The sequence below is a fragment of the Natator depressus genome, chromosome 3, assembly GCF_965152275.1.
Source record: "Natator depressus isolate rNatDep1 chromosome 3, rNatDep2.hap1, whole genome shotgun sequence".
Classification (NCBI taxonomy): Eukaryota; Metazoa; Chordata; order Testudines; family Cheloniidae; genus Natator; species Natator depressus.
In genome coordinates, this window is record NC_134236.1 from 113,189,707 (window position 1) to 113,211,566 (window position 21,860).

The window sequence follows — 21,860 nt, forward strand, 5'->3', positions numbered from 1 at the left end:
CTATCCTACATCATAAAGAACTTAATTGCTCCTTCCATTTAGCCTGAATGAAGGGTTTCTACCAGACCCACCAGCTTTAACAAGGTCTCGGATTGCCTATAGGTCAAAGAAATGCCTGATGAAAGCCTTTAACGCCTTCCAGCATAACAGAGGTATATGAATGCCTTGCTAAGTGCAAATTGGAAAAGAACACCACTCTGAGCTACAGCTTCTCTCTGGAATTCCAGATGCAGATGAGGGTCCAAAACAAACCCCTAAGTTGCAAACCAACTTGAAAAAGAGGGAGCTGATGCAGCCCTTGACATCTCCTTAATTCTTTAGCTAAATCACCTTAATTCACAATCTGTTTCAATCGCACACCAAGAAAGTAGAGAGATTGTACTGGCAAGATCTGATATGACGCAGAAAGTCATCAACATATTGTTGGCATAGCTGTTACAAGCGTCTCACTTTCTCCCTCTATGGCCTCGTGAATATAGAGCCCTATGTGACCCCATATCAGAGCTCTGAGCTAAAAGGAGGAAATTCCCATCATCAACTTCTAGAACCTCTCATCAGTAAAGAAATGGAGCCACCAAAGAGGGTTGTTTGCCTATATACTGTATGGAATTAGAAAAGGAGTACTTGTGGCACCTTAGAGACTAATACATTTGTTTGATCCGATGAAGTGAGCTGTAGCTCACGAAAGCTTATGCTCAAATAAGTTTGTTAGTCTCTCAGGTGCCACAAGTACTCCTTTTCTTTCTGCGGATACAGACTAACACGGCTGCTACTCTGAAATCTGTATGGAATTAGGCTCTTTTGGTGTGTGGTGTGTGGTTGTTGACATTTGTTACCATTTATGTTATGTGGGCTAGTAAATTTGTGCCTCTGCTGGTAAGTTTTGGCAGTTCTGCAAGACCCAGCACTTACTGTATTAAAATTATTCAAGTATTAATGTGTTTTGTTATGTGTACCTAGACCTTGGAACCAGAGGGCTAACAACAAGAGCAGTCTATACTGTAACTACAGTCACTGTCTTGTAAAGTGTAACCAAATCACCACCACCACCACAATATAAATGTCCAAATATGGTCTAGTTTCCTTGTTTCCACTGAGGTACCCAGAGAATTCTTCTTAGGTTTGTTCCTCCACTGATGCCACCTCCATCTCCTGCCGTCTGCCTTTTGAGTTGTTTTTTGTTGTGATGGTGGGAAAGCTAAGCTGAAGCGATTGTCCTGAGAAGTTTCAATCCCTGCCGCATATGGAGCTGTGAGATAATGAAATGCTCCTGTCAAGACTCTTAGTCCTATTTATAAGGAAGAGAGATTTTGGACTTTCTGTGACAATCCAGAAAACAGAGATATGGAGCATCTTTAAAAGGACAAGTCTCACTATGCGGATGTCTGCACGTAAACTGCATTGGAATATCAAGATCCCTTACAGCATCTATGTTATATAGTACACAGCAAAATGGGGTCCTGGTCCATGAACAGTGCTCCTAGATACTATAGTAATACAAATAAACAAATTAACAATAATAATGTACCTCTGGGGCATTAAATACATATGATAAAGTTGCCCATTTGCTGTAAACGTTGTAATTTTTTTTGTTAAATTTACATAGTCTATTATAAACTGAGCTTTTAAAAACTCTAGAGTTTATCTTCAGTTGCGTAATTACACGTATATGGAATGATTGTTACTTAAAGCATTTTAATTTTGGCTGCCTGTGACCTAAACAAGTTTCTGAAAATAACAGCTGTAAATGTTGGATTTCTCTGTCATCACCTGATCAGCAATGAATCTTCCTGGTTACATATATACTTGTTTTTCTTGTGTGTGCGTGCATGTGTGTTTGTGAGAGAGAGAACACTGAGAATTAACCAGGCAACCTGGCTGCACTTCTACTTTCCTTTAGGTGGTAAAACTATTCAAACATGGAGTTTTGGTGAAGAATATACAAAGGTGTGGGGTGGTTTGGTTTGGTTTTGAAAGAATGTCAAGGGTATAGATAATCAAGTTGGGGGATTTAGTTGGAACTGTAGAGGAACTGACATACAGTGAAGCTCTGCATATGGTGAACCACACGTAGAATAGAAAACCCTTATTTTTTCATCGCATTGCAAAGTGCAGTTCTGCTTAGCCTGTGAAAATAGACTTCAATGTGGCGCACATTTAGTGCCTGGCTTAAGCACCCTGAGCAGATTCATGAATGCAGAAGGAATCCTCTCTACCTGAAGGCCACAGAGCTCCTCCATGGGTATTACTTCATCAGAGTACCTGGGTCATGACCCCCTAAATTCTTCATCTGTCTCCCTCTGGGGGCAAGAATGGACCTTTAGCCGTGGCCTGATCATAGCTCATCTCACATTCCCTGTCATGTAGGGGGCTTTGCCAGAGCTGGGCTTCATGACACAGGGGTAGGGGGTGTCCATCCCTTGTGTGGCCCTCAAGCATCCAGAACGCCTTGTGTAGAATAACTGCACCAGTCCTTCTGTGAAGGAGAGGGCTATATGTGTCCCTGTATGGTATGACAAGCTTCTCTTCCACATAGCATGGTGAAGTAAGGGTATGTCTACACTTCGAGCTGAGGATGTAATTCCTGGGCTAGCTCTGATTGAGCTAGCACACTGAAAATAGAGTATAGCAGTAGCAGCAAGAAGGCATAGCCACCCGAGTTGCCCATAGTCTTGGATGGCTACATATCCAGGGTGGCTAACCCCTTCTGCTGCTCACGCTGCTGTGGCTACCCTCTATTTTTAGTGTGCTAGCTCAGTCAGAGCTAGTGTATGGCTCCTCAAGCTGGGAATTGCACCCCCTGCTCGAAGTCTTTACATACCCTAAAAGTACATAATCAGGGTATACCGTAAGCTTTGTTGTACTTTGAATGGAATGAATGAGCAAATCCAGAACATCACTCACTTGAGTCTTTAAATCAGAGGATGTTTTATGGTCCTGTGATATACTAACAACATTTTTATTTCCCTGTCATAGATCCTGTTGTGTAACGTTATTCAACATAATAAAAAGTGTTTGACATTACCCAGTCAAGCATCATGGACAGTTGTTTTGGAAAGGCTTAGCAGCAGCTATTACTACCAGACATTACATCTATCACCTGTGGAGTTCTGCAGATGCTAGAATTCTCTGCTTAAACAAAGTAATACTTTTTGTAGGAAATGTTGATAATGAACTCATAGGACTCTAGGCTCCAAATGGAAATGTGTTATGATATTGTGTAGATCTTCTCTGTGGCTAGCCTCTGTAAGGATATAGAAAGTCCCTTGTTCACTTGCTAAAGAAAGCTTGTAACGCCTCTGGAATAATAGCTCTTACCAGGTAATAACCAAACACTTCCCAGCTACTGAAGGTATTTTGGATGGTGCTAGGATTTCACGGTTCAGAAGTAAAAATGAAGGCCCCCAAATATTAAGCAACATTAAGCTTTACTGCCAAGAATGAGTGTAATTTTGGGAGGGTAGAATTTAAAGGGTGTACTGCTGTATCTTGTGCTTATCACTCTTCACAGTGAATTACCATAAATAGTAGGTTTACTAGCATGTATCATGGCATTTGGTTTCTCCTTTCACTTTTTGGTCAAATTTGCAAAGTGGTTAAGAAAGAGAGACAGAATTTCCTCTTTTCAGAGTGTAGCCATGTTGTTCTTTCTGATGATACAAACTGAGGAGTACTTGTGGCACCTTAGAGACTAACAAATGTATTTGAGCATAAGCTTTCGTGGGCTAAGGTCCGCTTCATCAGATGCATGCAGTGGAAATACAGTAGGAAGATAGATAAAGATAGACAGAGAACATGAAAAAATGGGGGTTGCCATACCAACTCTTAATGAGACCAATCGATTAAGGTGGGCTGTTATCAGCAGGAGAAGAAAAACTTTTGTAGTGATAATCAGGATGTTCTGTTTCCAACAGTTGACAAGGTGTGAGTAACAGTAGGGGAAAAAATAAGCATGGGGAAATAGTTTTACTTTGTGTAATGACCCATCCACTCCCAGTCTTTATTCAAGCCTAATTTAATGGTGTCCAGTTTGCAGATTAATTCCAGTTCTGCTGTTTCTCATTTCTCATCTTCACTGTTTTTGAAGTTTTTTTTGTTGAATAATTGCAACTTTTAGGTCTGTAATTGAGTGTCCAGGGAGATTGAAGAGTTCTCCGACTGCTTTTTGAATGTATAATTCTTGACGTCTGATTTGTGTCCATTTATTCTTTTGTGTAGAGACTGTCCGGTTTGGCCAATATACATGGCAGAGGGGCATTGCTAGCACATGATGGCATATATCACCTTGGTAGATGTGCAGGTGAACGAGCCTCTGATAGTGTGGCTGACGTGATTAGGTCCTGTGATGGTGTCCCTTGAATAGATATGTGGACACAGTTGGCAACGGGCTTTGTTGCAAGGATAGGTTCCTGGGTTAGTGTTTTTGTTGTGTGGTGTGTGGTTGCTGATGAGTATTTGCTTCAGGTTGCGGGGCTGTCTGCAAGTGAGGACTGGCCTGTCTCCCAAGATCTGCAAGATGTGGGATCATCCTTCAGGATAGGTTGTAGATCTTTGATGCGCTGGAGAGGTTTTAGTTGGGGGCTGAAGGTGACGGCTAGTTGTGTTCTGTTACTTTCTTTGTTGGGCCTGTCCTGTAGTAGGTGACTTCTGGGTACTCTTCTGGCTCTGTCAGTCTGTTTCTTCACTTCAGCAGGTGGGTATTGTAGTTGTAAGAATGCTTGATAGAGATCTTGTAGGAGTTTGTCTCTGTCTGAGGGGTTGGAGCAAATGCGGTTGTATCTTAGAGCGTGGCTGTAGACGATGGATCGTGTGGTGTGGTCTGGATGAAAGCTGGAGACATTTAGGTAAGTATAGCGGTCAGTAGGTTTCTGGTATAGGGTGATGTTTATGTGACCATCACTTATTAGCACTGTAGTGTCCAGGAAGTGGATCTCTTGTGTGGACTGGTCCAGGCTGAGGTTGATGGTGGGATGGAAATTGTTGAAATCATGGTGGAATTCCTCAAGGGCTTCTTTTCCATGGGTCCAGATGATGATGATGTCATCAATGTAGCACGAGTAGAGGCATTGGGGACAAGAGTTGAGGAAGCGTTGTTCTAAGTCCACCATAAAAATGTTGGCATACTGTGGGGCCTTGTGGGTACGCATAGCAGTGCCGCTGACTTGAAGGTATACATTGTCCCCAAATGTGAAATAGTTATGAGTGAGGACAAAGTCACAAAGTTCAGCCACCAGATTAGCCGTGACATTATCAGGGATAGTGTTCTTGACGGCTTGTAGTCCATCTTTGTGTGGAATGTTGGTGTAGAGGGCTTCAACATCCATAGTGGCCAGGATGGTGTTTTCTGGAAGATCACCAATGGATTGCAGTTTCTTCAGGAAGTCAATGGTGTCTCGAAGATAGCTTGAAGTGCTGGTAGCATAGGGCCTAAGGAGAAAGTCACATAGCCAAACAATCCTGCTGTCAGGGTGCCAATGCCTAGGATGATGGGGCGTCCAGGATTTAATCTGAAGAGTTGCGTTCAATTAGAAGAATTGTTCTGCTTCTCTGACTGGGATCAACTAGGTGCTTGGATACTACGTTGATGAATGCCATACAAATGCCTAAAAATAATTAATCTGGGCCAGACCTTTGTCCCCCACTGCTTTTTCTGGCAATCCGCAACTGTCAGAACACTGATACACCACAGGCTAATCATCAGGTCACTAAACGATACTGTTCTTGCATAGTTATGTAGCAGTTGTTTGAGCTATACCTTGATTTCAGCCAGAGTTGGTTTTAGCTGAAAGGACAGTTTGTGCCAGCCACACAGGCATGCACAAACTATGCACCTAATTTATTTTACACTGTTGTTGTTGATTATTTGTATTACTGTAGAGCAGTGATCCCCAAACATTTGAGGGTTGGGCCCTCCCCCCCCGTGTCTGCACCTCCTGTCCCTCCCCCAGAGCCAGGGCCAGGAGCAGGGCTGCGGCTCAGGGGGTTGGGAGGGTGTGGACAGGGATAAGGCGGCCACAGCTGGGGGTGGGTCTGGTGCCAGGCCTGGAGCCTCAGCCAGGGGCCGAGGCTGGAGGGGGGGCAGGGCTAGGACTGGAGCTGCAGCCAGCAGCCGGGCCCCTGGCCAGGGGCGGAACCGTACCAAGGGTGAGGCCAAGTCAGGCACGGGGCCAGGGGCTGGGGGTGGGGCCGGAATAGAGCAGGGGATGGGGCGGAGCAGGGCTGCGTGGCCCTCCCTCCCTCTTTTCCTCCCCACATCCCTCCTCTCCCCTGAACGTTCCTCCGGGCCCCAGAGTTTGGGGACCTTTGCTGTAGATCTTAGAAGGCCTAGTTACGGGCCAGGATCCCATTGTGTGAGGTGCTGTATAAACACAGAGTATAAAGACAGTCCCTGCCCTCAAAGAGTTTACAATCTACCTGTAACATTGATGAGTACCACTCATGTTTTGCACTTTCCAGGTCTCATAGGTACACTTTAAGTGCAATTATACTAGGATCTGTCTCTGTTACAGAATAGCTCTCCTTTTGTCTAACTCTATAAAGTGGACTTGACAATATCCAAGTCATCATTGGTGACACTCCATTAAAATCTTTGACACTTGTGTGTTTTATCCTACTGCTTTTTTTTCTTCCAATTTTCCTTAATAAATATTTGGCTGTTGACAAGTTAGAATGCATGTGGTTGTAATACCAAAATTCTCTGTCCACAGGAGAGAGAGAACAGAGTTTCTCATCAGTTCTGCTAGGCCTCCTTATCTCAGAATATGAGTGGGGCAGTCAGGTTTAATTGTGCTGCAGAAAGCACACCAGTAGTATCGTGTTTTTTCTCATGAGTGTTCCTTGACAGCTGACTGAGTCAAGAGAAATATCAGAATTCAGGGAGCCATAGGTCACCTGTAATAGATCAAAGAATAAAGGTATGTTGCAGTGTTCTTCGATGCACCATGTTCAAACAGACATTTGGAACTCAGATGGAGGTGAGATGCAGGTTGGAGGTAATGCTTTAGATCCCAGATAAGAAAGGCGCAGTAGAAATAGTAGAGGCAACTAACCAGGCTTTATTGATTTTGCCTTCACTGCCATTAAGGAACTGCCAAAGGCAGCTGAACAGGGTTGGAAACTGGAAGGCTTGTTAAAAGAGAAAAGGCAAAATGAGCGTACACTTTATGAAAGGGTGTTAAAGAAAAAGAAATGAACCTGTTTTCACCAGGTTGGAAAAACCAGAACTGCTGAATACATGCAAAGCTAGTATTGACAGATCCTCCTAGCAATGAAAACTGTTTTTTTGTGTTGTAAAAATGTAGATTTCTACCCTGATTAGCATGAGGGAAGTGTGGACAGCAGAAAGAAAGCTGTGCTGTATTTTTGGCTTACGGTAAAGTATAATTGAAACAAATGATTAAGACTCTGGTGGCATTTGAACGAAAAAGACATTCTAAATTATGGCAGGATATATGCTACTTAAAAGATTTTCAGTTCAGAACTAGCTTTCGGCCAGTGTTGTCTGTCTTCATTTTGTTGTTGACAAAAACCCCTAAAATTGGCTAGCTAAATGATATCCAGTATGTTTTCTTTTCTTTCCTTGAACAGCTGCACTAGTATAGATATGAATACTGGGAAAGAGCTTGTTGCAGATATTTATGTAATATACAAAATGATTTTGTTTAAGGAGCTAAAGTGTATCCTAACAGGGAACTCTCTCGCTTGCCTTACTATTAATTGAGAAATACATCAACTGTTTCCTTCCCTTAATACCATGGGCTGTGGATATCATAGGCTGGGGGGAGGCTGTGCCTCCCCAAACAGCCAGGCGTGACCCCGCCCATGCTCTGTCCCCAGTCCCCCTCCTGCTTGGCGTGGCTCCAGTCCCACTGTGGGATGGCCCCGGTTTGGGTCTCGCCACCCTCCCACCTGTCGCTCCGGGGCTGGAGGAGGGAGTTGGGGGCGCTCCGAGGCTGGGGGCACTAGTCTGGGGCAGAGTCCGGCAGCTGCAATGGAGGGGGCCCTCTGGGCTCTGGCAGGGGGCGCGGCCTCGGTGAGAAGGGGTGGGTCTGGGGACTAGCGTCCCACAGCTGGCGATTCATGCACTGACCATGATTAATACCTCTCTCCAAATGAGTAGCTAAGGGTGGACTCCCCTCTGCCCACACAAAGGCTAAGTATTCGGGCTCTGTGCTGGTGGAACACAGATTTGTTGGGGAGCTACCCTCCCCTCATGTAGCTACGATTCCAGCTATTCAATATTTCAGAATTTCAATACCATTTGACTTTACCTCTAGTCGAAATTATGGTTCTTGCCATGATTTCTCACTTTGTTCATTGTAATGGTGGGGATTTCCTGATTTTGCTGCATCTTCTCTTTTTTGTAAAAAAAAAATCAGCTTTTTATTACCATACTTCCTTCGTCCTTGCCATTTATGAATTCCAAATTTATTGTCTTTCCTCATGTGACTTGGATTTGAAATGTTCTTCCTTAGCTATTTGGATCTCATGATTTCCTTGGCTGCTTTGAATTCATACTTAAATCCATTTTATATTATATAGCTCTGGGGGGGAAATATGGCCAAACTTGCAGTACTTAATTTAGTTACTGATAAGCTTCCTCGGTGAGGTTTTCACAACGAATTCAGGGTTTGGTACATAGTAGTTGTTTTTTCTGAAGCATATTTGCTGTTCTAAAATACCTAACTTGTTCAAAGACATTAGTTAATGACTATAAATAGCTTTGAGAATATAAAACAGAGTGCTTAATATTTATTTCTTATGTTACTTTAAAATATACTCGATATTAGACATCAATAGATCAATACAACATTTCCTGTGGCTATGGGTGCAATTCAGATCAGCATAAGGACTTCAGTGTCAGTGTGGACACAAATGAGGGAATAATCATTCCTTCATTCTTGCCATTTTTGATTTCCAAATTATTGTCTTTCCCCATGTGACTTGGATCTGAAATGTTCTTCCTTACCTGTCTGGATTTCATGATTTCCTTGGCTGTTTTGAATCCATACTTAAAACCTTTTGTATTATATAAAAATATGGCCAAAAATCATTCAAAACATTAAAAATTAAACTGACAAAAATGAAAAATATGACTTCCAAAAGCCACCAGTCAGCAAACAACACTTACTACCACATGATCTTTCCATCAAAGGCTGCATTTTTAAACTAGTGTTAAAATATGGTTGGACATTCTGCCTGAGTAATTCCTGTGGGATCAAGTTGGTCAGAAATGGAGTGTAAAATGTACTCAAATTGTACAACAGCAGGAGGAGTCTGGTGGTTGTTTATTGGGAGGGTCGATGAGGCCAGTTTGTTGACCCATCTAATTAGCTGACACTTAAATTCATTTGAGTTATCTACTGATTTAGAGAGATGTCATTTTATAAACAGTGTTGTGCGGTGGGTCAAGTAATCCATTTTTGAATTGGAACCAACTGAACTCTGTTTTTAACTTAGCTGTCAAGGCATGATTCATACATAATGTCTCTTTAGAAGATTTATTCTCTTAATTTAAAAAAACGGTTAATGAATTTTAGTGCTGGTGAAAGGTGCCAGATTGATAGCTCTGGCATCTGAAGCCTCTATCCATCACATCTTCCTTCACGTTGCCCTTTCAAAATATGTCAACGCTGACTCAAAAAGACCAGGTCCAGAAGTAGCATACTTTCCATAACCATTCAGTCTGCATTGTCTCTACTGAGACAGTTAGCAAGGGTGCTAATTGTGATGATGTGTTTTGTGATGTGGGTACAAGCAACCAGCTTAAGCCCATGAACTCATTTAAATAGAAGCCATCAAGCAGTGATATGTCTGTGTCACGACTGGCCTGTACTAGAATATTAAACTGGAACCTCATTGGGGGAGTCTCTATATCCCATCACCGTTTTCCGAGTTATCAAGCCTCCCATTAATATTCTAAAGAATCTAACTGTGTTTATAGCTTGCTAGTGGAATGGAACACTTCTGATCTGGACATGGACATGTGTAATACTCAGGAAATCTTTATCTCTTGAGTCACAGCAAATGTATTCTAGAAATGGAAAGACCAGTGTGCTCACTGCATTTCTTTTCAATCTTTATCTAGGTACTTCCTTTCCCTAGCCAAGTGGTGTACAACAGAGTTGGAAAGTGTGGGAGTCGAACTGTGGTTTTGCTTTTGAGAATCTTGTCGGAGAGACATGGGTTCAACCTGGTTACATCAGACATTCATAACAAAACCAGACTGACCAAAAATGAACAAGTAAGTTGTTCACGCTCATTTAGATGTTCTGTGTTTGTTCCATTTTAAGTTATGAAAGACAGGAATATATTGTTCAACTGACTTCTCTTAATATGTGGTAGATAAAGTAGTGTGGCTAAATCCCAATCACCATGTGGAAATGTATCTATAAATATGTATGTGATGGGTTGTTACCCTGGGGTGCAGTCTGGGAGCTGTGGGAACCACTGCGCCCCTCTAAGACACACAGCTGGGTTGGGGACACAGCTAGCCTCACGCAGGCCCTGTTATCACCCAGCACCACAGCAGGTTGCACCACACACCCAAACTGGGTTACCTGAGAGCAGACAGACACCAGCCAATTTCTCAGCTCTCCAGGCATCCCCCACCCCCTTCTGGAGTATAAATGCAAAATTATACTGTCTTGCGCTGCACAGGGAACTGCACAGCGTAAGCTCATAGAGTTCCTCCCCTCCCTCAATGTGGAGAGGAAATACAACACTCCTGCTCCTTGAGCTAAGATTCCCAAGCACTTCACTACAAACTTACTGGTTTAGATTTAAAACATAAAATAAGTTTATTAACTACAAAAAAGATAGATTTTAAATGATAGCGAACAGATGAAAGCAGATTACCTAGTAAAGAAACAAAAATGCAAATTAAGTTTAACGTACTAGAAGGATAGGATTTGAATTAACAATCTCACCCTGATTGATGATACAAGCAGGCTTGCACTTGCTTTGCAGCTTTGGATCTCCACCCCAGTTCCAAGTCCTTTTCCTTAGGAGCTTCTCTCAGGTGTTGAGTTGTGGGAGAGTGAAGAACAGCAGATGATGTCACTCCCTGCCTTATATAGCTTTAGCATATGGTGGGAACCCTTTGTTCCAAAACCAGTTCCCAGACCAGTTTGTGGAAAAATATAGACACCCAAAATGGAGTCCAGAGTCATGTGCCCTGGTCACATGCCCTTGCAGAGTCATAGCAGCCATTACTTACAGGCTGTCTGGAGCATTCTGAGGAAGGCTCACAGGTGGGGGATAAGCTTCTCCTAAGGTCTATTGTTTTTCCTAATGGTCCATTACCTTGAATAGGCCCTTCACAGCCAGCTATCTAGACTGGAAGCCTCTTGCCTAGTGGGTGTCACACAGGTGTAACTACATTTGAAATACAGGCACATAGTAAGTACAGGTACATAATAAGATAATCATAACTTTTCCAACGACACCTTGTACAAAATGCCTCATAATTACGCCATAATCATATCATCATAATATTACTATGACGAAGATGGGGTGTAGTGTCACAATGTATTACTGCAGATTCTTTGTCACTAAGTATTAATAAATATTATACCAAAACCTGTGAGGTCAGATCTTTCCCCCAGTTTAATGTACATATGCAGCCTTCAACTGAGGAGAAAATGGAGAGATTAGAAGTAGCAATTTCTGGACTAGTGTTGTTCCCACCATCACTGCCTTCCCCGATCTGTGCATAGAAGGCATCCTTTATGTGTGGCTCTCCTCGTTCCTGTGGTGAAGGGGGACAAATGGGTAGCTGACCACGTCCATGGTTACAGTTGGTGCAATGTCCTTCCATAATGGAAACAATGATCCACCTATTTACTGATGTCCTCTGAGAACCCCATCACCTGTCTTTACATGGAGACTGGACCTTTTTTCCTGCAACATGGCACATTGGCAAAGGTGTCTTCAGCGTCTGGTGAGCATTTTTCTTTGATGACTCTGATCAGATCCTCAGAGGTGCCTAAATCCCATTGATTTCAATGAGAGGAACCTATACCGTTTTGAGGTTTGGGCCTCTAACACTAAAACTGCACAGAGCTGCTCCCAAAGTCAGTTCCATTGTAAGAACAGTGCTCACAGTTTGTTCCTTAATTCATAGTTCCTTGTGTCATGAAAATGAGTAGTGGAAAGTTATTATAAACAAGCTGGAAATCCAGAGGGTTTTTTCCCTTCCATTCAGTTTCTTAAATTAAACTTATAACTTTCACTTAGGAAGTTTTGGTTTTGTGACATACTTTTTAACCACTTCTTAAGTCCTTATACATCATCGCATCCGCTTGCAGGAAGCAGCACAAGTTTTTAAACATTGTAAATGTCATGTTTCCCACCAGTATTCGAGGAAAATATCATTTTCTCTTCAGACAGGGTTGAATAATTGTAAAAGAGTACTGTTCAGGCCCCTTAACATATGCTTCAGATTTTCAATGGAATTCTTCCGTAAGTGGACATTTTACCTCATCCTTTTAAACAGGAAGCTTCTTCATTACTTCTGTGCTTTCTCTGAGCTCTTTGTTGCTTGTACCTTGTCCTTACATCCAGAATTTTTGTTTTATTTCCCGTAAACAAAAAATAAGTAATTAAAAATAAGTCATTAAAAACTAAAAATAAGTCATTCCGATTCTCTAGGTCTGTAAGTTAAGACGGGTCACCAAAAGATGATCCATATACTCCTGGCAGGCAGGGGAGAAGAGGTGCTTACCTTACTCTGGCAGGTCACATGCAAACTAAGTAGGTGTGTGGCTCACAGTGAATACCTATTTACAGTCTAAGCAAAATGTGAATCCATAGGCTGGAGGAAGAAATAAAACAGCAGGAGTTATCCTATTTAGGGATAAGACAATGAACTTCTGAAACTATATCTGGGATGCAGATGAACCTCCACGTATTCCTTCATTCTGTGAGGATGAGCTGCCAGTGGACTTAATCTTATTAGAAGGTTTCAGAGTAACAGCCGTGTTAGTCTGTATTCGCAAAAAGAAAAGGAGTACTTGTGGCACCTTAGAGACTAACCAATTTATTTGAGCATAAGCTTTCGTGAGCTACAGCTCACTTCATCTCACGAAAGCTTATGCTCAAATAAATTGGTTAGTCTCTAAGGTGCCACAAGTACTCCTTTTCTTATAAGAAGATGTCTCAGCCAAACTGTAAACGCTGAAGAAAGGACCTAGGGTAAGCTAGGGTATAGGGGAATGCCATGTTAGTTAAGCTTAGTCTCTAGAAAGCATGTCATGATTTTGTTATATTGGTAACCATTTGTTTCCAATGTTCTCACTCTCTATCACTTGACTGTCTGTTCTTTGATAATAAACTTATTCTTGTTTTCCCTGTATATGTAAGTGCTGTGTGTTAAGTAGAGTGGTGATGTGGAGTTGACTCTTGCAAGTTGGTGTGTACCATTCCTGTGGGAGTAACAAATATGAGAGTTCTGCGGGTGCTCAGTGGAACTGGCTGGGCACTCCAGAGGGAGGCTCAGAGGACTCAGGGGTTGGTGTGTCTATTGCTGACCTGTATAGCGAGCATGAGGCTTGCGGAAGCCTGGAAATTAGTGCTGGTGTTCCCTGTGGCCTGTGGAGTCAGGGACCTGAACCACAGCGGGCACAGACAAGACTTTCTCATCCTAGGGGTAAGTGTTGGTGAGGTGCCTGGGTACCCCAAGAAGGGTCATACTGACTGTTCGGACCTTCTAATTTAAATTGTATTACAAGAGCTACATATGATATTAATAATCATTAATATCATGTGTGGTTCTTGTAATACTAATGATATCCTAATTAACCTTTCTTTACATCAGTAGGTGGCCCTATGCCTAGACTAATCGCTTTTTTAGCCCTTTTGGACTCTGATTCAAGACTATACCTGTGTATTGATTTACTATTGCAGGTGTCCAATGAGAGCAGTTTTCCCTGACTATTAAATTACATAATTCTCCCTCCCCTATTTTTGGATAGTCAGCTTTTTATGTACTTGAACTATAAAATACTAATAAAAGGTCAGTTTATTTAAAAAAATAACAGCTTATAAAAGACAACCTGCCATGGAAAAATGTTCAGAACAGTATGGACACTTAGGAAGTTTTTGAAGGAATTCTCAATACCTTAGAGATGAAAATGAAGACTGATTCACATTCCTGTGATGATGAAGCAGACGTGAATTTTCTAGGAAGTATGAAGTACAGTGCAGATGAAAGTGATAAATGATGTCTCGAGATACCTGTATCTACTTGACCTTGCATGCTTTTTGTAAAGACTGAAATTAAGACAGTAAGAAGGTAAAATGTTCTGAGAGAGAGAGAGAGAGAGAGAGAGAGACAGCAAGAGAGAAAGAAAGCGTGTCTTTCTGTGTTTCCATTAGTATTAGTGAAGATTGTAAACTGACACCACTGTGCCGTTGGAAAGTCATGCCAGCCTCAGTGTTTTTACATTTTGAACTTGAATTCACTTCTGATGAAATACAGCAGTGTTAAAAACCACTTGGACAGCAAACAAATTCTTCAGGCAGGGTTATCTACTGATTTTGTTTATCATGGAACAAAACATGCTTTTTAGAAATAAAAAACAAAAGGCAATTGCTCTGAGCAAGGAAGCTAATAAGTGCTGATAGTACATCTTGATTTCCTCTGTCTTCAAGTCCAAATTATTTTAGTTTTTGATCAATGATATGGCTGGATGCCATCCACCACATTTATATATACCCTTTAAAGGGTATAAAGGGGCCCCATCCAGTTTTCTTGTGAGCATTTCACTATGCCACCTGGTGGATTTTTGCTGTAAATGCAACAGCAGGCTGCATTCAAGCACTGATTATGCTGATCCATCCTGACTTGATGGGTTTTCTCACAGCATGACTGAAGATCTTCTTGTGATGAGGATGGTAACTTGAGACTTCCCTGTAAGGAGGAGGAAGTGTCTCCTTTGACTTTTACCCTTCATTCTGATGTTCTTGCTTTGGCTGGTTTAAGATAAACCTTCCTTTAAAAATAGTTTGAGACTTCCAGGGCTGCTGTTTGCATATGCATCTGGATCTGGGCCTGAATAGTTGACAGTTCTGTTTAAAATTCAGTGCAAAAAACTGTTACAGCAACATTAAAGTTGAGAACCTATCCAATAAATCATGTTAATAAACATTGTTTTTATTTAGGTCCTGATTTGCTCATTGGGTTGAGGAGCTAGTCAGGTCCTAGACTAAAACTCTGTTCTCTGGGCTCAATCGCTGCTCCCTTGTAGATTTGTAGATCCAGGTTTTTCTGTACACACAGATCATAAATTGTTTTATTACAGATACATCACTAACAGTGGCAGAGAACTTGTGCTAGCACAGTTGTTCTTTTAGGGTAGATAGGTAATTGTGGCTGGCTTGCTTTTGTTTGCTAATTCCCCAGATATCTATGAGTAGTTTCTGCCTTATGTATTTTTTTCTTAGGTACAATTTATTGTACATACCAGTAGGTACTCACTTTTGGCCAGCAACCAAGCTTGAGCATTGGTGTGCTGCCAAGGGCCGAATTAGTTGGAGACATCCTGGGGTCTGATGTCACTTCCTGCCACTCCCCATTCCTTCCCTCTACCTCTACACTTACTCTCTTCCTCCACTACTGTGTTTGAATGGAGTAAGTTAAGAGTGAGCTGGAACCTAGTTCGATAGTATACCCATTTAGTGTAATCTAGTGCATTTCAAAGGGAAATTATTTGCTCTTCAGAACTATCTCCATTATCTAGGCTAAAAGTAATCCCTGGCAGGAGATATCATGGCAGTATCCAGAGAGAGGACATGAATCCTTCTAGAGACAGTAGAACCCTCCCTCAGGTCCCTTATCATAATGAACACACTCCCTTAATTCTTCCACTTTCTCCAGTCTGCCCTTTGATGTATTTATCCCCTCTAAGAATCTATATGTTCTACTGGTCCTCGCCTTCCTTCTGTGTCCTCCATCTATGTCCTTCTAGACTTTTTCCTCTCATTTCTCTGTTTCTCACTCCTTTCTGTTTCCCTCCTACCTGTTGCTGGCCTGGGAAGGATCTCAGTGATGGCTTGCACTTGTATCTACTCCATCTCTTTCCATTTTCTTCACAAAGTCTGTCCCTCTTTCCCTCTCCCACTTTCATTTCCTCCTCAGTGTCTCCTTCCTCTTCCCCATTCAACATCACCTTCTCTCTTGTCTCTCCTCCCATGCTAAGACAGGTCTACAGATCTTACTCAGAGTGAGGATTGGAGTGAGGCCCATGGAAAACGTGCTTCTTTCCTCTAACAGTTTTTCTCTTAGACTCCTTTGTAATTTTCCTTGCTATGTCCTTCTCATTTATTGAAATCTGCACTGTTTCTGTTGGGCCCTACTTTCCCTTTCTTGCTGTCTTTTACCACACTTGCTTGTTCATATACAACTATAGGCTTATCTTCATCTGCTGATGAGTCCATTGGCGCTTAAGCCTCTAAATATGAATATGCTTTAAGTCAAAACAAAATCCTATTCCTGTTTTCAGGTGTGAGTGGATATTATTGTAGCTCAAGAAATTGAGATTGACCTTAATTAGCTGCTGCTAAAAGACACATTGCAGTCAGGTGCTGTGCAAATAGCAGCATGCGACTCTCCAAATCCACTTTATTGCTGACCTACAGCGCTCTCTTTTATTCCATTCCTGAGACTTACATGAGCCTGACTGGCATTTAGGTCAAGTGATATCTAGTTTTGTTGAGGTGGAAAAATGTTGGTCAAGTTGTTGTTACCAAATTTGTGCTTGTAAGAAAGAGACACACCTGTATTAATATATGGTATAGGGCATGCAACCATCCTCACCACAGTTGTATAATATATTTTAAAGAGAGAGTTGCATGCATAATTAATGTATTTCATCAAATGCTCTGTAAGCACCAGGATGATATGATGAAGTGAATATTTATCAATAGTGAATGACTTCCAGTGTGCCACTCTTTCATGCAGGTGAAATAATACAGTTAAAATTCCAATATATCATTAAAAACTTAATATAGTTCTGGCTGTTTCATTTCTCCTGTAATTTAATTATTATTTTTTTTAATGTGGCACCTGAGATCTAACCATTGCAACCTCTTTTCCGTTTCTTTCTCAAAGCTAGGTAAGTCTCTGAATGTGATGATGCTTATGTCATGATATTATGATGATCTTCTACAGATACAACCACCACCCTTCCAGCAGATGTATCATGCTGACATTTGTTCGATGGAGATGGTAACTCTTATTGGAAAATGTCGGTGTTCTGCTCTTTCAAAAATGACCCAGTCAAGCTCTCTGCATTATTTTGCCTGGCTTCTTTGCCACACTTTACTAGACTCTGAACACTGTACTGGGGGAGCTGCACAGAAATCTGTTTATATTTGGGTCAGGGAATCCAGAGGCTACTAACAATGATTACACTAAACAACTGCAATGCACCTCTAGCTTGTGGTTTATTAGGGAAAAAATGAATAAAATGTTTAGTCAAGTGAGTCATTGTATTTTCACATGACTCATCAGGATTGCCTCCAGGATTAATTACCTGCTTATTATTAGAGCTATTTGATACCCTTTAAGAATTCATTGGTAGGAGATTAGGATATTAGCGAGCACTTCCCCCCTCCTTCTTCTTTTCCTTAGCATCTCTCCTCCTTTCTTATCTTTCTCCCTTTCAGCCCTCTCTTTTTTCTCTCCCTTCCATAGGGTTTATAATCTCTGTAGACTGCAGCCAATAAAGGTAGACTTGATCTCTCACATGGTGGAGCAAGAATGACAGTCCATCAGTAGAAGGCCACGCTTAACAAGATAGATGAGACAACCCTAGGGCTGCATCATTGCTTCTCATACGTATATGGGGGAACATCAGTTGTTGAGGGCAGGGAGAAAGAGCATGTATGTATATCTGAAATTGTAAAAATCCAATTGCTCTTTTATTCTAACTCCTAGGTGTAATGTATAAGGATTGGCATGACACTTGGGATGCAGTTGCGATAGACATCTTAGAAAAACCTAAAATAGAAAATGAAAAATATAATGGATAAGAAGCAATAGACTGTGATCTATAAATTAAATCCAGAGACAAAGGACCACTAGATCAAAATGGGGATCAGTTAGTAAAAGTGGGTTTTAGATTTTCCACAGTAAGGTATTCACCTCCAGCCTAGCATACTTCTGTGTAGGTGTGTCATTCCAAAATTCTCATCCCAGAGCAAGAGAAGGAAAGATGCATGCCCCTTTCTCCCTTGCTGTTTTCAGAAGGTGGGTGGTCAAGTTGCTTTATGGAAAAATACAATAGATTTGCATTTTCCTGTAAATTCTTTCTATAGGATTTTCAAACTGTCCTATATAACTTAACAGAGAATGATGTCCCTTTTATAGAGTTTAATGTATCTATGGTCAAGAGACCATTTTCTATTAAACTCTGTTGGTTTTTATCATGATTACTCATTAGAACTCTATTGGTTTCAAATCTGTTAAATGATAGGCTTGATGCCAAATTTGTCTGTTTTTGCAAGTGGCGAGTAAGATGCCATACAGTTTTAAGGAAAAAAAATCTTCTTAACATTGAGGGAAACCATCTTCTAAATTCGTGACCTCAATTTTGATTTTACTTGTGCTTAGAATTTATACAAGTTAGAGCAGAACTTTAGAACAATTCTTTGTATTGCTATTTTTCATTATGGATTGTTCCTACATTGTGTATTAGTTTTCACTACCCAGTTTGTAAAATTACCAGTATAATTATTGTGCTCTTCAAATGCAGTCATGTTCAGTGTCTTTTATTCTCTAATACAGCCTTGTAGCTTTTGATGTTGCCAATTAGAAAATCAGAGGAGAGCAGAAGTCAAGAAATCAGAGTAACAAGACTGCTTGGAATTTTTTGCATATATTCATTTAACATGTTCAGGTCCATGACATTTTCCAGAACACTGCAAAAACTAGAAGTCTGCACACATGAGAATTTATTAATATAAACTGAGTATTATAATATAATATATATATATATACACACACTCAGTTTTTCATGTCAGCTGTTTTACATGAAAAAAGTTTTAATTATCTTTAATAATGCAAAATTAAGTTTAAATCTAAAAGCTTTTGCTAAAATGTCTTGAAAGCAGTAGGCCAAAAGACAATTATTTGAAAAGAGATTTATGTCAAATGTAGAATTATATTCACATTTAAAATATGTTATACAAAACAAGTAATGGGAAATGTCTGCTTCAATATTTGAGCAGACATCCACCCATTCAGTAATCTGGTGATGATAGGAACTGTAAAAACAGTATGTAAAAACATTATGTAAAAACTGTAATAATCTCAATCCACTTTTTCTGATGCAGATTTCAAACACTTCACATTTTGGAATTGTAGTTAGTAGTTTAGATCCATTTTGAAAATAAAGGCCACTTTCAAAAGTCAGATCCAGATTTGGGTAGGTTTAGAATTAGGATTTTAGTTTGTGCCTTTGTCGAAAGTAGAAATTAACTTTTGGAAATGTTTAAACTCATGGCCTAGCACGCTGATGCCTAATATACAATGGTGACATTGGTGCTACCATCATGATGCTCTGCCATCTGTCCCTTTTTACGTGGGGGATAAGCACGAGCGTTGCAGTCCTAGCCTGACGTTTTTGTGAATAGGTCTCAACTACTAAATGATTAGATAGTGTCTGAGTGTTGCCATTTCTGTCCAAAAACGCAACTTGGCTTAATTTGGTCGTTTTGATTTAGTTGTAATTCTTGTTTAATTTTTTTTAGACGGAATTGATTAAAAACATAAGCACTGCTGAGCAGCCCTATTTATTCACCAGACACGTTCATTTCCTCAACTTTTCAAGGTAAGGCACTTTCCCAATTACAGGGTTTTCTTGTTTCTTTTTATTGCAGTTAATAGAAATAACTTTTCTCTTCGATTTCAAACTAATGTATGTCATTGCTGTGAGAAAAATCTCTTTTGATGCTGGAAGCTACACAAATACGGTCAAAGGGTAAGACTTTCGCTACATAATATTCATACAGTTTGTTTTAATCTGCCTGCATGCCACTGCATGCTTTTAACTACAAGAGGTAATTTTCGTTAATGACATTTCCAGCTTAAAAAAAAAATTATGTACTGCATCATGTATTAATGAAATTCCCGCCAGATTTTCATTTGATTTTGCCTCCTTGAAGGTAGCTCTATTGTAAAATATTAATAAACTTCTGCCTTTAAAATGTGAGCTCTTGGGACAGGAGGTTCTGTGAATTGGCATGGTTATGTACACCTGTTGTGTGTCTGCTAATAGGCTAAATTCAGACTTCCACTGAATTTAGTAAAAAGGACAAGGAGTACTTGTGGCACCTTAGAGACTAACACATTTATTTGAGCATAAGCTTTCGTGGGCTAAAACCCACTTCATCAGATGCATGCAGTGGAAAATACAGTTATAGATACAGATAGATATATATATGTGTATATATCTATACATACACACACACAGAGAGAACATGAAAAAATGGGTGTTGCCATACCCACTATAACAAAAGCGATCAGTTAAGGTGAGCTGTTATCAGCAGGAGGAAAAAAAAAAAAACTTTTGTAGTGATAATCAGGATGGCCCATTTCCAACAGTTGACAAGAAGGTGTGAGTAACAATAGGGGGAAAAATAAGCATGGGGAAATAGTTTTACTTTGTGTAATGACACATCCACTCCCAGTCTTTATTCAAGTCTAATTTAATGGTGTCTAGTTTGCAAATTAATTCCAGTTCAGCAAGTTTCTCGCTAGAGTTTGTTCTTGAAGTTTTTTTGTTGAATAATTGCGACTTTTAGGACTGTAGTTGAGTGTCCAGGGAGGTTGAAGTGTTCTCCGACTGGTTTTTGAATGTTATAATTCTTGATGTCTGATTTGTGTCCATTTATTCTTTTATGTAAAGACTGTCCGGTTTGGCCAATGTACATGGCAGAGGGGCATTGCTGGCACATGATGACATATATCACATTGGTAGATGTGCAGGTGAACGAGCCTCTGATAGCGTGGCTGATGTGATTAGGTCCTATGATGGTGTCCCCTGAATAGATATGTGGACACAGTTGGTAACGGGCTTTGTTGCAAGGATAGGTTCCTGGGTTAGTGTTTTTGTTGTGTGGTGTGTGGTTGCCGGTGAGTGTTTGCTTCAGGTTGGGGGGCTGTCTGTAAGCAAGGACTGGCCTGTCTCCCAAGATCTGTAAGAGTGAGGGATCATCCTTCAGGATAGGTTGTAGATCCTTGATGGTGAGCTGGAGAGGTTTTAGTTGGGGGCTGAAGGTGACGGCAAGTGGCGTTCTGTTACTTTCTTTGTTGGACCTGTCCTGTAGTTGGTGACTTCTGGGTGCTCTTCTGGCTCTGTCAATCTGGTTCTGTCAATTTCTTCACTTCAGCAGGTGGGTATTGTAGTTGTAAGAAATTTGATAGAGATCTTGTAGGTGTTTGTCTCTGTCTGAGGGGTTGGAGCAAATGCGGTTGTATCTTAGAGCTTGGCTGTAGACAATGGATCGTGTGGTGTGGTCTGGATGAAAGCTGGAGGCATGTAGGTAAGTAAAGCGGTCAGTAGGCTTCCGGTATAGGGTGGTGTTTATGTGACCATTGCTTATTAGCACTGTAGTGTCCAGGAAGTGGATCTCTTGTGTGGACTGGTCCAGGCTGAGGTTGATGGTGGGATGGAAATTGTTGAAATCATGGTGGAATTCCTCAAGGGCTTCTTTTCCATGGGTCCAGATGATGAAGATGTCATCAGTGTAGCACAAGTAGAGTAGGGGCGTTAGGAGACGAGAGTTGAGGAAGCGTTGTTCTAAGTCAGCCATAAAAATATTGGCATACTGTGGGGCCTTGTGGGTACGCATAGCAG

At 41.0% G+C, this 21,860-nt stretch overlaps 1 protein-coding gene across 1 annotated transcript in view; it reads left to right on the plus strand.

Annotated features, from left to right (window-relative positions):
• UST (uronyl 2-sulfotransferase) overlaps positions 1-21,860 on the plus strand; it is a 279,848-nt gene that overhangs the window by 118,918 nt on the left and 139,070 nt on the right. The window contains exons 3-4 of the mRNA XM_074948584.1: positions 10,088-10,243; positions 19,753-19,832. Of these exons, the coding sequence (XP_074804685.1) occupies positions 10,088-10,243; positions 19,753-19,832 (236 nt within the window). The remainder of the gene's footprint in view (positions 1-10,087; positions 10,244-19,752; positions 19,833-21,860) is intronic.